This window comes from Silurus aristotelis, assembly GCF_946808225.1.
Source record: "Silurus aristotelis genome assembly, chromosome: 3".
Classification (NCBI taxonomy): domain Eukaryota; kingdom Metazoa; phylum Chordata; class Actinopteri; order Siluriformes; family Siluridae; genus Silurus; species Silurus aristotelis.
The window spans coordinates 21,016,458-21,029,949 of NC_139576.1; the positions used below are offsets into that span (position 1 = coordinate 21,016,458).

Below are 13,492 nucleotides of genomic sequence, written 5' to 3' on the forward strand. Positions count from 1 at the left end.
ATTCCTAAAACACACACACAAGAAAACTTTAAAATTGGTTCCTGAATTAATCCTGTTTTTCTACAATCATTTAAAATCAAACAGATTTATATCAAACCCAAGGACAGTGTTTTCTTGATGGCTTTTCATAATGCTTAGTGTCTCTAATGTGTGTGATAGTGTATGTGGCCTGGCTACCAGGGATGTATATTCTGCCTAATATTTGGTTAGCCATTAGGGAAGATTGGAAAGAGGAAAAACTCATTTGATTAGCTATCATTAATAGAACTGCCTGCCGGTGGTGGCAGACATGTTTGTGTTTGACAGATCTTGAGAAATGTAGCCCTTTAGCAGTGTTCTCTCCATTAAATTTAACTGCAGCTGAATGTAGAAATTAAAATGTCATTAGTTAACAAAATTTCCATCAACGATCCTACTGGTGACTCACTGAGTATTGGTGAAGCTGTGCAGATCTACACAACCTGCTCAATACAACTTTTCTTACCAAAATACATCACAGCATTAGAACAGTTTAGGTTAGGGTCTAACAATTCCATGAGTAACCCGAGTAATATACATAGAGCACTGTTTTTTCCCACAGACCATTATTACTGACGTACCACCCGCTAAATTTGTACGGCTCTGGAGTCTCATTTATATAATAATATTTGAGAAACCGGTCTTATTTTCTCTTGTATATTTAGTATTACTAAAATAATCGATTGCTGCAGCCCTACTTTAATTGCAGTAACACTGGGTATTACCTCCCTATAATTTTTGAGAAACATTGTTTTGTAATAACAGGGTCCATCACAGCTGATAGTAGATGAGAAGGTGGCAGGGGAGATGCAGTATGCAAATTAGAAGGTTTTCATTGTACATTGGGATGTAGTGATGACAATGACTGCTCATAACATTAGAACCACAGCAGGCAAATGTTTTGAACCGGTAGGATGTCTGTGTGTGTGTGTGTGTGTGTGTGTGTGTGTGTGTGTGTGTGTGTGTGTGTGTGTGTGTGTGTGTGAGAGAGAGAGAGACAGAGAGACATTAAGAGAGACAGAGAGAGAAAACCTACTGAGTGACAGACAAGCTTTCAGACTGACCTCGCTCAGTATGGTGAAATGCTGTAAGGTGATTCCTAGCATCCGCTGTATGATGAATTTTTTATTCCGAAACCTGCCATGCTCTGGTTGCATCAGTGACAGCAGTATGCACTCATAACTTACTGTTAGGCAGTCCAAACACTGCCAATAATAACTGACTGTTAGGGAGTCAAATGCTGCCACTCATAATGAACTGTTCGGCAGTTGAATGCAGCTAAACTAAAAATAATATTAGTACAGTTAAGTGCTTCCTATATGCTGATGCCATCAAATATTTTTTCTAGTTAATATAAAATGTTGTTATATTGGACATATATTGCATTACTTATGCTCTACAATGCCCGTTAATCATACCATAGTGTAGTGCGTGTACAAGGCAAATAGGTCATTTTGGATTTTATTTATTTATGAATTATTTTTTATAATGTAAATAGACTTTTTTTTATACATTAATGTACTTCTTGGGGATAGTGTATTGCAGAATCGAAATGCATTTAACAGTTGAATATTTGTTAATTTCTCTATTTACAAGTGAAAAAAACCACAAAAAACGCCACAAGCACAATGTGGGTCAGCTCATTGAGAGATGCTGAAATTGATTCAGGGTAAAATCAGGTGCACTTAATGTTTCTGTAGGTGATGTAGGTGTGAACATTATGGACATGTATTTATAGACTATATTCTCTCTTGAGAAACTCTCAAGGAACTTTTGTCCTTCCTCTAAGCATAGACCTACAATAAAGAGAGAGAGAGAGAGAGAGAGAGAGAGAGAGAGAGAGAGAGAGAGAGCGTGTGTGTGTGTGCGTGTGTTTGTGCGTGTGTTTGTGCATGTGTTTGTGTGTGCCTGTGTGTGTGTGTGTGTGTGTGTGTGTGTGTGTGCATGTGCCAGTAATGAATCCCAAATGATCTGCATGCTCCTTGTTGCTGAACTAGCCTGGTAAACAGGTTTAGATTGTTCCCAACTATGTGACATTACACAGTTAAACCATATCTCAATTAAAAACATTTCAATTCAGCTTAAAATTTTAATACCAAAAAACAACCTTCCCCCACATATTACAGCAGTGTAAATTCTTGTTTAAGAAATGTTATCTAGTTGTCTATTCAAACTTTTCCACAGGAGGTACCATAGAAAACATGCTCAAATTAATCTTATTGTCTTATAAGCAGGAACTCACAGAAATGCTCTAAGCTCTGAGAGATGTAATAAGCAATTCTGCATTTCAGGTGGATTGATGAAACCTGTGTGTAGGTACACAAATTTGAATAGTCTCCATTTCCCCCTGTATGTCATTATGCCATTGTTTAGCTCTGGCTGACTGTTTTGAGACACTTTAGACTGTTGGCCTTTAAGATTGCTGATCTGAGAAATGTGATCTGATTGGTTTAGGCTACTGATACTAATGCTGCTGGCTTGTAATTTAAATTTAATATGTCTTATTTAATAGCAGGCCATATCACATTACAGTAATCACATCATAAAGCTTTGCTTTCTACCCTCTTGTTCCCGATTTATTTATCAGTGTACACAGTGTAGTCACAGGCATGTCATTTCATCAGGATTTCGGACTAGTATTTAGAGTTTTGAAAATAAAAATCTTTCTGGTCTCCAGTGTCAGTGTTTATAACTGTCAGAGCTAAAGCTGTAACCTTAGTTTTTCCAACACTAAATAAAGCAATAACTGTTTAGAGCTGCTATAATATGAGTAAGTATTGTTAGTGATTGTTAGTGGCAAATAAGATACGCTGATCATAAGAGAAATAAAATACTTTAGTACCCGCAGTTATTGGAAAGTGATCAACCTCAGCATTGTATCACCACATCACTAACATGTCACACCACTCTGTCATTGATTATATATAAATAATAACTGCTTGACTTGGATATATTGAATGTACACTGCTGTGTTGAAAGTGTTTCTTTTATATTAGCTTGAATGCTACAATAGAATCGAGAATATTCGTGTTTAATTGTAGGTAACGTTTATTTTTGGTAAGCTCTTGTGGCAATAAAATACAATGATAGATGTTAGTAAAAAAAAGGTGCTCAGTGCTTTGCTGTAAATTGCTGAAAAATAAATTTTTCATGCTAGTGCACTTATTCTTAGCAGAAATAGGACGATGACTTGGGGGGAAAATTTTACATTGCATGCTGAATACAGTCCCCTCTGAAAGTAGTGAAATGCTTAATTTATTCATATTTACAATTTCTCCATGTCTCTGCACATATAATTTATCTGACAAATTACATTTATGAACTGTTAATGTTTATTACTTTATTATTATAATGCTAACTGTTAAATGTTGATTACATATTTGTATTTAGTTATTTTCTATATCCTTTGTCTTGTTCAGGAGGCAGACAGCTGGGAGATCATCGAGGGATTAAAAATTGGCCAGACGAATGTACAAAGACCTGATAAACATGAGGGATTTATGCTTAAAAAGAGGAAATGGCCAATGAAGGGTTGGCACAAGGTCAGAATATGTCTTTGCTTATATTGTCTTACCAGTTACATGCTTTTCACAAAATTTTAAGGGTATAGATCAGACATTAAAGAAACCTATGGGTTAAAGACCAGTAAGTGGTGGTTTTGTGTTTAACTTTACAGTCATTTATTTGTAGCTTTAGTCTTATTACAGCCTACGACAGACCAAGATGGAAAAACAATTGATGCTAAAAAAGCAACATTGGCTGCTTTGTTCAATTGGCCAGAATGTTTTGTGTGATAGCAAAACAAATGTTTTCATTCATTTCAGTTTTGAATTATAACTGGAAACATAAATGTCAAATTGACTGCAATGAGTGATGATGTGGCTCATGCTAAAATGTCAGAAATGACTCATTATATTGTATAAAATTTTACTATTGTGAAATTCCCATAATAGATTAGCCCACAATTAGTAGTGCTTGTCACAGCTAAGACATGTTCATTCTAAGTGACATATCACATAGAAACACCGACCAGGCAATACGTTATGACCTTATAACATTATGACTGATTACTAACACTGATTATCTTTTCATCATGGCATCTGTTAGTGGGTGGAATATGTTAGGCAGAAAGTGAACATTCTGTTCTTAAATTTTATATGTTAGAAGCAGGAAAAATGGGCAAGCATAAGGATCTGAGCGAGTTTGACAATTGCTAAGTTATGATGGCTGGGTCAGAGCAGCTCTTGTGGGCTGTTCCCAGTCTGCAGCAGTCATTATCTATCAAAAGTGGTCCAAGAAAGGAACAGTGGTGAACCGGCGATAGGGTCATGGGCGACCGAGGCTCAGTGATGCATGTGGGGAGCGAAGGCTGGCTCGTGTTGTCTAAAACCAAACCAACAGACGAGCTCCTGTATTTCAAATTGCTGAAGAAGTTCATGCTGTTAATGCCCGATGGGTCACGACTGTTTTGGCAGAAAAAGGTGGACCAACACAATATTAGGCAGGTGGTCATAGTGTTTATACCTGTTCAGTGGCCATAAAGTTATGCCTGGTCAATAAGTAGTCCTAAAATATTTTATAATGTAAATATAATGTTACAATAATCTATTATTAAGTATAGAAAGACTGCTGGAAGACTGCTGGACTGCTGCAACAGCCTATCTGTCTATTGCCTTTCGATAATGGCTGGTATAGCCATACATAAGTTAATTTCTCTGTTTATATTTATGATTTGTATGCCATGCACTATGAATTACAATTAAAAATACTATATTTGTGATTGCGGTATGTGCAGATTAAAAACATTTTAAATATTTAGGATATTTTAAATGTTGCCATAAGAAGGGTTTTTAAGGCCCTTGCTTTTTTGTTCTTTTTCACTCTTAAGTGATGGATTAAAGTCCGAAAGTGTATTATGTTTTTACCAAAAATAAGAAATGTGAATAGTGTTAAATACAGAAACTGTGTGTGTCATATTCAGATAAATAAAAACCCATAAATGCCGATTAAGTACATTTTCTGATGTGTATTGTGCAGTAAGTGCAGATTGCACATTTCGATGGCACATTCGGAGCTCTGGGTCTAATATTTAGCAATTTGTAGTGCCTTGCTGTTTGCAGTCTTCTATAACCTGCAATATTAATCTTAATTTCTTTGCTGTTTTTAAATACAGAGATTCTTTGTTCTGGATAACGGGATTTTAAAGTACTCCAAGTCCCCCATAGATGTAAGTACAATTACGTGATGGCTAAAATTGCATATTGTATAAATTCACATGAAGTATTTACTCAGAGTATGTCTGATTCTCCATGTACATGTCAGATTCAGAAAGGAAAGCTGCATGGCAGTATAGATGTCGGCCTGTCTGTCATGTCCATTAAAAAGAGAGCTCGACGCATAGACCTGGATACAGAAGAGCACATTTATCATCTCAAGGTGAGATACTAAGAAGGATATGGTAATGTCATTATAGTGTTTGCATGTTTGCAGTAACCAAGTGCGCAGCAATCCAGACAGACAGCTGCCGGAGACATGTTCTGTCTGTTTTGTCACTGTCCTCTATGTTTGTGTGTAGGTGAAGTCTCCAGATGTATTCGATGCCTGGGTGTGTAAGCTGCGTCACCATCGTCTGTATAGACAGAATGAGATTGTGCGTTCGCCTCGTGATGCCAGTTTACGCACCTTCCCTCCTCTCACCAGCATAGACTCACCTCAGACAACCCCAGTTTCTACTCACGAATCCAAGGTATAATCTCTCATACACTCACTCTTAATATGTCTAGATGTATTTAGGCATATAAACTGTCCTCCAGCAAAAGTCTTTGTGACTCATTCTGTTTAACTCAGCTATGACTCATCAAAACACAATAGCTCTACATTTTGCATGCACTGCCTATACTTCCACTTTGGATATATGAACAGGTAGCTATTCTGCTATAGATGATTTCAGTAATAGAAACTTTTTCTTTACATATATTCTTGACTGGCACTGCTATTATGTGTGAATTTATTTTTGATAAAGTTAGTTTACTAAAGAGTCCTTCAAGACTTATAACTTAAAAGCCCTTAGAGCTCTTATAAGGACACTGGCGTAGAGACAAGCATGAACAAAAAGCAAGAGACACTGAATGAGCTAAATGAGCACATTTGTCAGCTTATAAAATTTGGCATCAGCAATGCAAGAAAACCATTTAATCACTCAGATATGGCACAGTTATCATACCATGGGGCACTTGTAATTCAATTGAGCAGGCTTAAAGCAATAGATTCTGCATGATTCATTCTGCCAACTTTTGCTTGTTCAGTTTGCAAATGAATCAAGATAAGAGCATGGGCTAAATGAGTAATATGCATGTGTTTGTGTGTGTGTGTGTGTGTGTGTGTGTGTGTGTGTGTGTGTGTGTGTGTGTGTGTGTGTGTGTGTGTGTGTGTGTGTGTGTGTGTGTGTGTGTGTGTGTGTGTGTGTGTGTGTGTGTGTGTGTGTGTTCTCATAGCAGCAGGTAAAGCCCAGCTCTCTGCCCTGGCAGCCATCTGTGACCTCCACCACCAGCCTGCCACCGTCCTACAGTAATGGTCAGAGCAAAGTGGCAGCGTGGCTACAGGAGTCAGAGGAGATGGACAAGTGTGCAGAGGGTAACACATACACACAACCTGCTCTCACTGTCTTAATCATCTGCAGTTCTCTTCCCTCAAACCATGTAATTAATACTTCTGAAATTTTCCTCATCCTCAGGAAAAGAGATTAGGGTCATTGCAGTAGATTATCTATTTATTCAATGTATTTATTTTAATATTAGTAAACTACCTTTATTCATTTGAAACTTTTCACAAATGCAAGTTTGTGCGTTAGTCAAAACTCATACGTGACTTTCTTGGTGTAATATTAAGATTGTCGTACCAAATGGACCAAAACTAATTTTTTACTAATTCCAGTGAAATCTAGCTTCTCTGATACCTAATTTAGGCGTTTGCTTGTTCATTTAAATGGTTCATCTAATTTGTTGTATTTACACATTTTATAAGACAGGTTAATTGAAAAAGGAAATTCTTATGAACAGATGCAATTTCATGCATTTTTCTTTCAAGCTGATGACTTTTTTTTCTTTGTTCCATGGTTGTTTAATTTAGAGTATATACACAATGATGATACTGTATATGAATAGAAATGGCCACATCCCATCCTTTATTTACTCAAACATTCTACTTTCATACAGGGATAATTACTTATGCATCAACATGACTTACAGAAATCCATATCTTATTACATTTAAATAAACTTGTTCATAGATAGATAGATAGATAGATAGATAGATAGATAGATAGATAGATAGATAGATAGATAGATAGATAGATAGATAGATAGATAGATAGATAGATAGATAGACAAGCAAACAAAAACTTCTTATATAATGCTTAATTTTGCTAAATGTAACAAAATCATGTTTACAAAAGATACATAGCAAAAAAAAAAAACGAAAAGCTTATGAATTTAGCTTGTTTATATAATCTATGCAGAATCTGCCCTCACCCTTCTCTCAAATTCCATCCAGTAAAACAGTATGTTGGTGTGTGTTTTAGAGCTCGCCCATTGTCAGTCCAGTTTGATGGAGCTTAGTCGTTTGCTGCAAAGTTTGGAGATTTTGCAGAGGACACAGTCAGCACCAAGCTTCACAGATATGCAGGTAATGCACATACAGTACATGCATTCATACATACATTCATACATATATGTAAATATTAATCACCAGCATCCCTGTATATATGGGTCTCATACTCTATTTATCTCAGTTCTATTTAGTGTAAATAGGCCACTTATGCACTTCTGGTTAGATGGTGATGAACTGCATTTCATTTACTCTGTACATGTACCTTGCACAATGACAATAAAGCTCAATCTAATCAATTATACACACAGGCACACACTTACATACACAGCCACATTAAAATGTGTTGCAGGTTTGGCAGACAGTGCAACAGATTAGTTTTTTGTGCCAGGTACAGTACAGGTGTATGCAAATGTGTGCGTGTGAGAGTGTGTATGTGAGAAAGTGCTTTTCAGAACATAAAGTCCAAAAATATCATATGGGAATGATAGTTTGTGATAGCCCACTCCATTAAAAAGCTCTTTAATTTAAAAATAGCATGTTTAGAGCTTTTATATTATACCTTCTATGCCCCATAACATATCATATATCTGTGTATTAGTCATTCATTCACTGATGTACATTCAGTGCCTTTTTAGTGCTTTATCATAAGCACACCTTTGGTCTGAGTGCCTTTTTTATTTACTTTAATATTCTTTATTGTAATTAATGTACCAAAGGAAATTTTATCAATTTTAAATTGACACTGTACTGATTTAAATCTTTTGACCGATTTTGAGAATAAAATTAATACAGTGGTCCCCCGGTTATCGAACGGCTCGGATATCGAACATTCCGGTTAGCGAACGGTTTTCCGAACGAAATTTGGGTCCGGTGAACGAACAAAGTTCCAGTTATCGAACGCCACCGATGCATATTAGTGATATTTAGCGGTCAGTACAGTAATCATTTTGTTTCTTACTCTTGTAAAGTTGTTAATTTATACTTTTACCGAGCCAACACAAAATACTCGCAGAGATCCGGATAATCTGGCAAAAGGCAGTCCATAAATAATATCCACGGTGCTTTACGGAGGAAGCCCGATTGCGATGAGCTCAATGTGGGCAGGGCACGCATGAGCGAAGGAACAGGGCATTCCCTGAAGCACCGAGGTATGACAGCCACCAAAGGGGGCGTGGCAGGGGGATTCCTGACAGTATTAATACGGCTAAATACAGGAACAAATGGTTAATTATTGGGTATTGGTGGAGTTCGGGAACGGATTAATTGGTTTTCCATTATTTCTTATGGAATAATTAGGTCCGGTTTTCAAACATTTCAGATTTCGAACAGTTTTAAGGGACGAATTAAGTTCGATAACCGGGGGACCACTGTACTTTTCTTCACCGTTTATGCATTTTAGCAAGTGACAAGTGACCTAGTGTGCAGGAACTGTGATTGTTATTACTATATTACTTGTGTGTGGTGCATGATAAAGTAACCAAATTGTTCTACAGACTACTGTACAATTTTTGAATACAGTTTCAGTGTTATTTTTTAAATGTTTTTGTTTTTTATGTTTTACTAGTGTAATAATACCTAGGAATAGATAACATGCATTTTTGTTTCATGATTGCATTTCAAATACATTTAAATAAATTCAGTACAGGCTGAAAGTGAAGAGAATTGGCACAGAAACAACTGATACTGTAGGATTGGTCTGGGGAATTTATTTCAAGCACTTATTTGGATTGATTGCTTTACCATATTTTTTGCCAATTTATAGTACATAACATCACTTTTTACTGCCTTGCTTGTTACTGCTACAATGCCTTGTTGCTGCGCCATGCCTGAAACTCAGCTGTTGCTTTGTCGATAGCTAAAGTGGATTCAGGATTCCTAAGATGTGGCCCAGTCCCTATACACTGTTTTCCTTCTGTTTTACTCACTGCACACATAGAACAACAAACATGCTTAAACTGCACTGCATGAGTTTTTTTATTTTTTTATTTTTTTATTTTTTTTATAGTTTCATAACTTTCATTTGCTACATACTACAATATAATTTTAAAACCTGACCCCCACAATTTTATTACACCGAAACCCTGACATGCACTTTATTTTGTCATTTGCATGTCATTATATTTAACAGCTGTTATATCTAAAAAAAATCTCATTTGCTTTTCAGTTGTTAAGATGCTACATTTATGTGCTAATAAACTCCCATATGTGTGTTTGTGTGTGCGTGGTTTTAACTTAGAGTAATTGTGTAGATTTATCAAAGAAAGACAAGCGAGTCAGCAGAAGATGGAGAACTAAAAGTGTCAGCAAAGATACAAAAGTGCAACTGCAGGTACATTGTCTCTCTTGCTGTAATTCCCAATGAATTTCTTGGTTTGCTATGTGTTTTCTCTTCTCTTTTGAAATCTATTTAGCTGTTTCTCGACTCTGGAGTCATCTTTCAATTTGCACAGTTGTAATCACGGATCTTTAATTGGTGATAATCTATATTACTACTTTAACTGGTGGGAAGAAAAAAAAAGATTTCAGTCACTTTATGCCTTAACTTAACCCCTTAATCCCTTCTCTCATGAACACTTAAGCAGAGAGAGGATCAGCATGGAGTAATAATCAAATTGACTTTGCATTCTCAGCCGGTGCATCTGAATAAAACCTTGTCAGTTTATACTGAGATGTAAAAGGCAAATTCTCTGCTGGACTGCAGCAGTGGACTTAAGCCCATGGATTTAAAGTTTGCTGTGCCAGGTTAAGAATGAAGCTTTTGTCATAGTTTTTGTCCTCTGGGATTTTTTGTTCACATGTATTTAAGGAAAAAGATTTATGGCATCCTATCTCATAATTTGTGTGGTTTTGTGTTTGTCAGGTACCGCTGAGCACAAGTATGTCACAGATGCGTCTTCATGCTTCAAACCCGAATCTATGTGCAGAGCTAGTTGATTACCAAACTCCAGTCGCCCGTCTGACTGATGGCATCGAGTATGCCAGTGATTACATTAAACTGCAAGAAGACTTCTGCATCATCGCTCAGAAAGGTAGCATTCATTCAAATTCGCAAACATTAGTAGCTCACAATTGAAGGCCTCTTATTTAGGGTTACAGAAGAACATTTTGTTTTGACTTTTAGTATGTAGTGTGTGTGTGTGTGTGTGTGTGTGTGTGTGTGTGTGTGTGTGTGTGTGTGTGTGTGTGTGTGTGTGTGTGTGTGTGTGTGTGTGTGTGTATGTATATGTATTTAAAAATGAATGAATTTCTTGGTGCTCTAGTGCACTCACTGCTGAAGTCTGCGTTCAACACCGTTGCCATTGAGAAGGAGAAGATCAAACAGGTGCTGTCAGAGCAGGAGCTGTCAAGCCAATCAGCTCAGGTCATGACACTAAGACATTCATTATCACAGGTTAGTACTGATTTCCTTATACTACTTATCTAAATATTGTTTCTAGCATGTACATGTGACTCAAAATGGGTGATTAAGACTGGAAGTAAGTTTTTACTGTCTGATAGTATAATATGTAATGAATGTGTTTCTTATGGCATGTGTTTCTTATGTAATGATCTTTAATAGCAGGTTCATGAATTAGTGAGGGATTATGTGAATACTGTTTTCCAAAAGCTTTATTTATCTTCATGACTATAATTGGAGGGAAAAAAGGATTCCATTATCTTGGATAAATTGTAATGAAATAAAACTCATTTTGAATTCTGTATTTCCATCTATACAGGCCAGCACAAAAATGTACATAACAATAAACATGAAATAAAAGTCTAAATTATATATATATATATATATATATATATATATATATATATATATATATATATATATATATATATATATATATATATATATATATATATATATATATATATATATATATATATATATATATATATATATATATATATATATATAATTATATTATATATATTTATAAAAAAAAAATTTGTTGTTGTTGTTGTTTAATCGTGTGGTTCATCTTTTGTGCATTTAACATCTTTTACATCTTTTAGGCCCTGTCTCAGAATGCAGAGCTGAAAACTCGGCTGAACCGAATCCACTCAGAGTCTGTGCTGTCAGAGCAGGTGGTCAGTGTTAACATCATCAGCAGTCCTGATGAGGTATGAACACCCCATGCTCACATTTCACCGTAAACCACAGTTTACTGAACTTTCATCTGTACCTTAATTGAACTTCAGATTAAATCACATTTTAGCTCCCTTTTACTTTGTATGATTATTATATTAGACAACTTCCTCAAATTAGCTAAACAAAGATCATGTTTGTATGTGTCCTTTGAATCTTTTTCTAATAGGCAAGTGAACAACTCCATGTTGGAATACCTCTCACTCAGCAGGCCTCCAATGAGAGCAGACTCTCCATGTCAGAATCCGTCTCTGAATTTTTTGATGCTCAGGAAGTTCTGCTTTCGGCCAGCTCATCTGAGAACGAGGTAAAAGGGGATGAGGTGAAGCGTGTGAATCAAAAGGTTGGATTAGGTGATTGTGAACAGTTAGGATAAAAAAGTAAGACGACAGATTGGTTAAAAATGGAGAATTGACTTCGATTAAACCAGGAGTTGAGTTTGAGAATAGGTAAGAATATGAATGGAATGAAATAAGAGTGTGTGTGGGATGGGTTCTATGAAGTGAGAAAATCTATTAGTTGAGGTGGGTGGACAAGATGGGTTGGATACATTTTGAAAAATTGAAAGAATGAACTAGATAGAAGGATGGATTGGATAATGAATTGGTTGACATAGGGAAATAGGTTGGATAACATGAGGGCAATAATTTGGAGTGGATAACTGAAGAGAATAACCTAGATGAGGAGGGTGAATTTTTATAGAAGTAGTTGGTTGAGGTAATAGGATATGTTGGGTGTGGTAAGGAAGGGGGGATAGTTGAATGAAGTGACATGATGAAAATGAGAGGATGGGTTCTTAGAACCTATAGTACACTGCATGATCTGTGCTGCATTACTAAGAAGGTGTCAGTGGTGAAATTTTAAATGTATGGAAAATTGATTATCAAGTGCAAAAATAAACGAAGTGACGTGATGTCTTTGTGATGTGTCTATGTATATTAACACTTTGTATGGCAGAATCAATGAGGGTCCACTAACTAAAACAGTGTCAAAAAAATCCGGTCTTCAATATATAAATTCATGGAAAAAAGTATTTTTGGTACTGAGAATAAAATTGTCATAACAGTGATAAAACCATTATTGTGTGTGTGTGTGTGTGTGTGTGTGTGTGTGTGTGTGTGTGTGTGTGTGTGTGTGTGTGTGTGCGCGTGCTTGTGAGAAAAAGAGAGAGATGCAGTAGTGCATAGTGTGCTTGCTCTATTGATTATGTCACTATCAGGAGCTTAAAAATGCTGCATTGTGTTACTCAGTACTGCAGAGAGCCAGAACAACAGACCAGATACATACACACACAGACACACACTGCAAACACTCATTTAGTCAGCACTGGAGAGAGAATGATTCAGTATGCAGTACTCTGTTCAAATGGTAACCGAATAACTTGAACCAGTGCCGCCCTCTCTCTCTCTCCTTCTCTCTTTTCCCTTCCCCCAGGGCTCTGATGATGAGTCTTACGTCAGTGATGTGAGTGATAACATTTCAGAGGACAACGCCAGCGTTACAGATAACGTTTCCCGGCAAAGTAAGCTTTCCCCGTGCCTGGTCTGTCTCTTTTTTCCCCTTTCTGTCTCTTATCCTTGACCCAAAGCACTCATGTCCATTAGAGAAAGTAGCTAATATGATCTAAGTGCAATCTTTTGTACTGCCTTTTAAAACACGCCCAGACCCACATGCATTTATAAATAAATAGTCTTTTTCAATGTCTCTATTAACACTGTTTATTCAGTTA

General features: G+C 36.4%; 1 protein-coding gene across 5 annotated transcripts in view; it reads left to right on the top strand.

Annotated features, from left to right (window-relative positions):
• The window catches only part of osbpl6 (oxysterol binding protein-like 6), a 42,500-nt gene that overhangs the window by 19,160 nt on the left and 9,848 nt on the right, over positions 1-13,492 (top strand). Inside the window, exons 3-14 of one of the 5 annotated variants that reach the window (XM_083536712.1) lie at positions 3,438-3,560; positions 5,192-5,245; positions 5,341-5,454; positions 5,594-5,764; positions 6,516-6,651; positions 7,597-7,700; positions 9,862-9,954; positions 10,486-10,654; positions 10,886-11,016; positions 11,631-11,738; positions 11,933-12,070; positions 13,198-13,285. In XM_083536712.1, coding sequence (XP_083392838.1) covers positions 3,438-3,560; positions 5,192-5,245; positions 5,341-5,454; positions 5,594-5,764; positions 6,516-6,651; positions 7,597-7,700; positions 9,862-9,954; positions 10,486-10,654; positions 10,886-11,016; positions 11,631-11,738; positions 11,933-12,070; positions 13,198-13,285 — 1,429 coding nt within the window. Of the gene's footprint in view, positions 1-3,437; positions 3,561-5,191; positions 5,246-5,340; positions 5,455-5,593; positions 5,765-6,512; positions 6,652-7,596; positions 7,701-9,861; positions 9,955-10,485; positions 10,655-10,885; positions 11,017-11,630; positions 11,739-11,932; positions 12,071-13,197; positions 13,286-13,492 lie in introns of all 5 variants that reach the window. The other 4 variants (XM_083536711.1, XM_083536713.1, XM_083536714.1 and 1 more) reach the window with 4 other exon arrangements.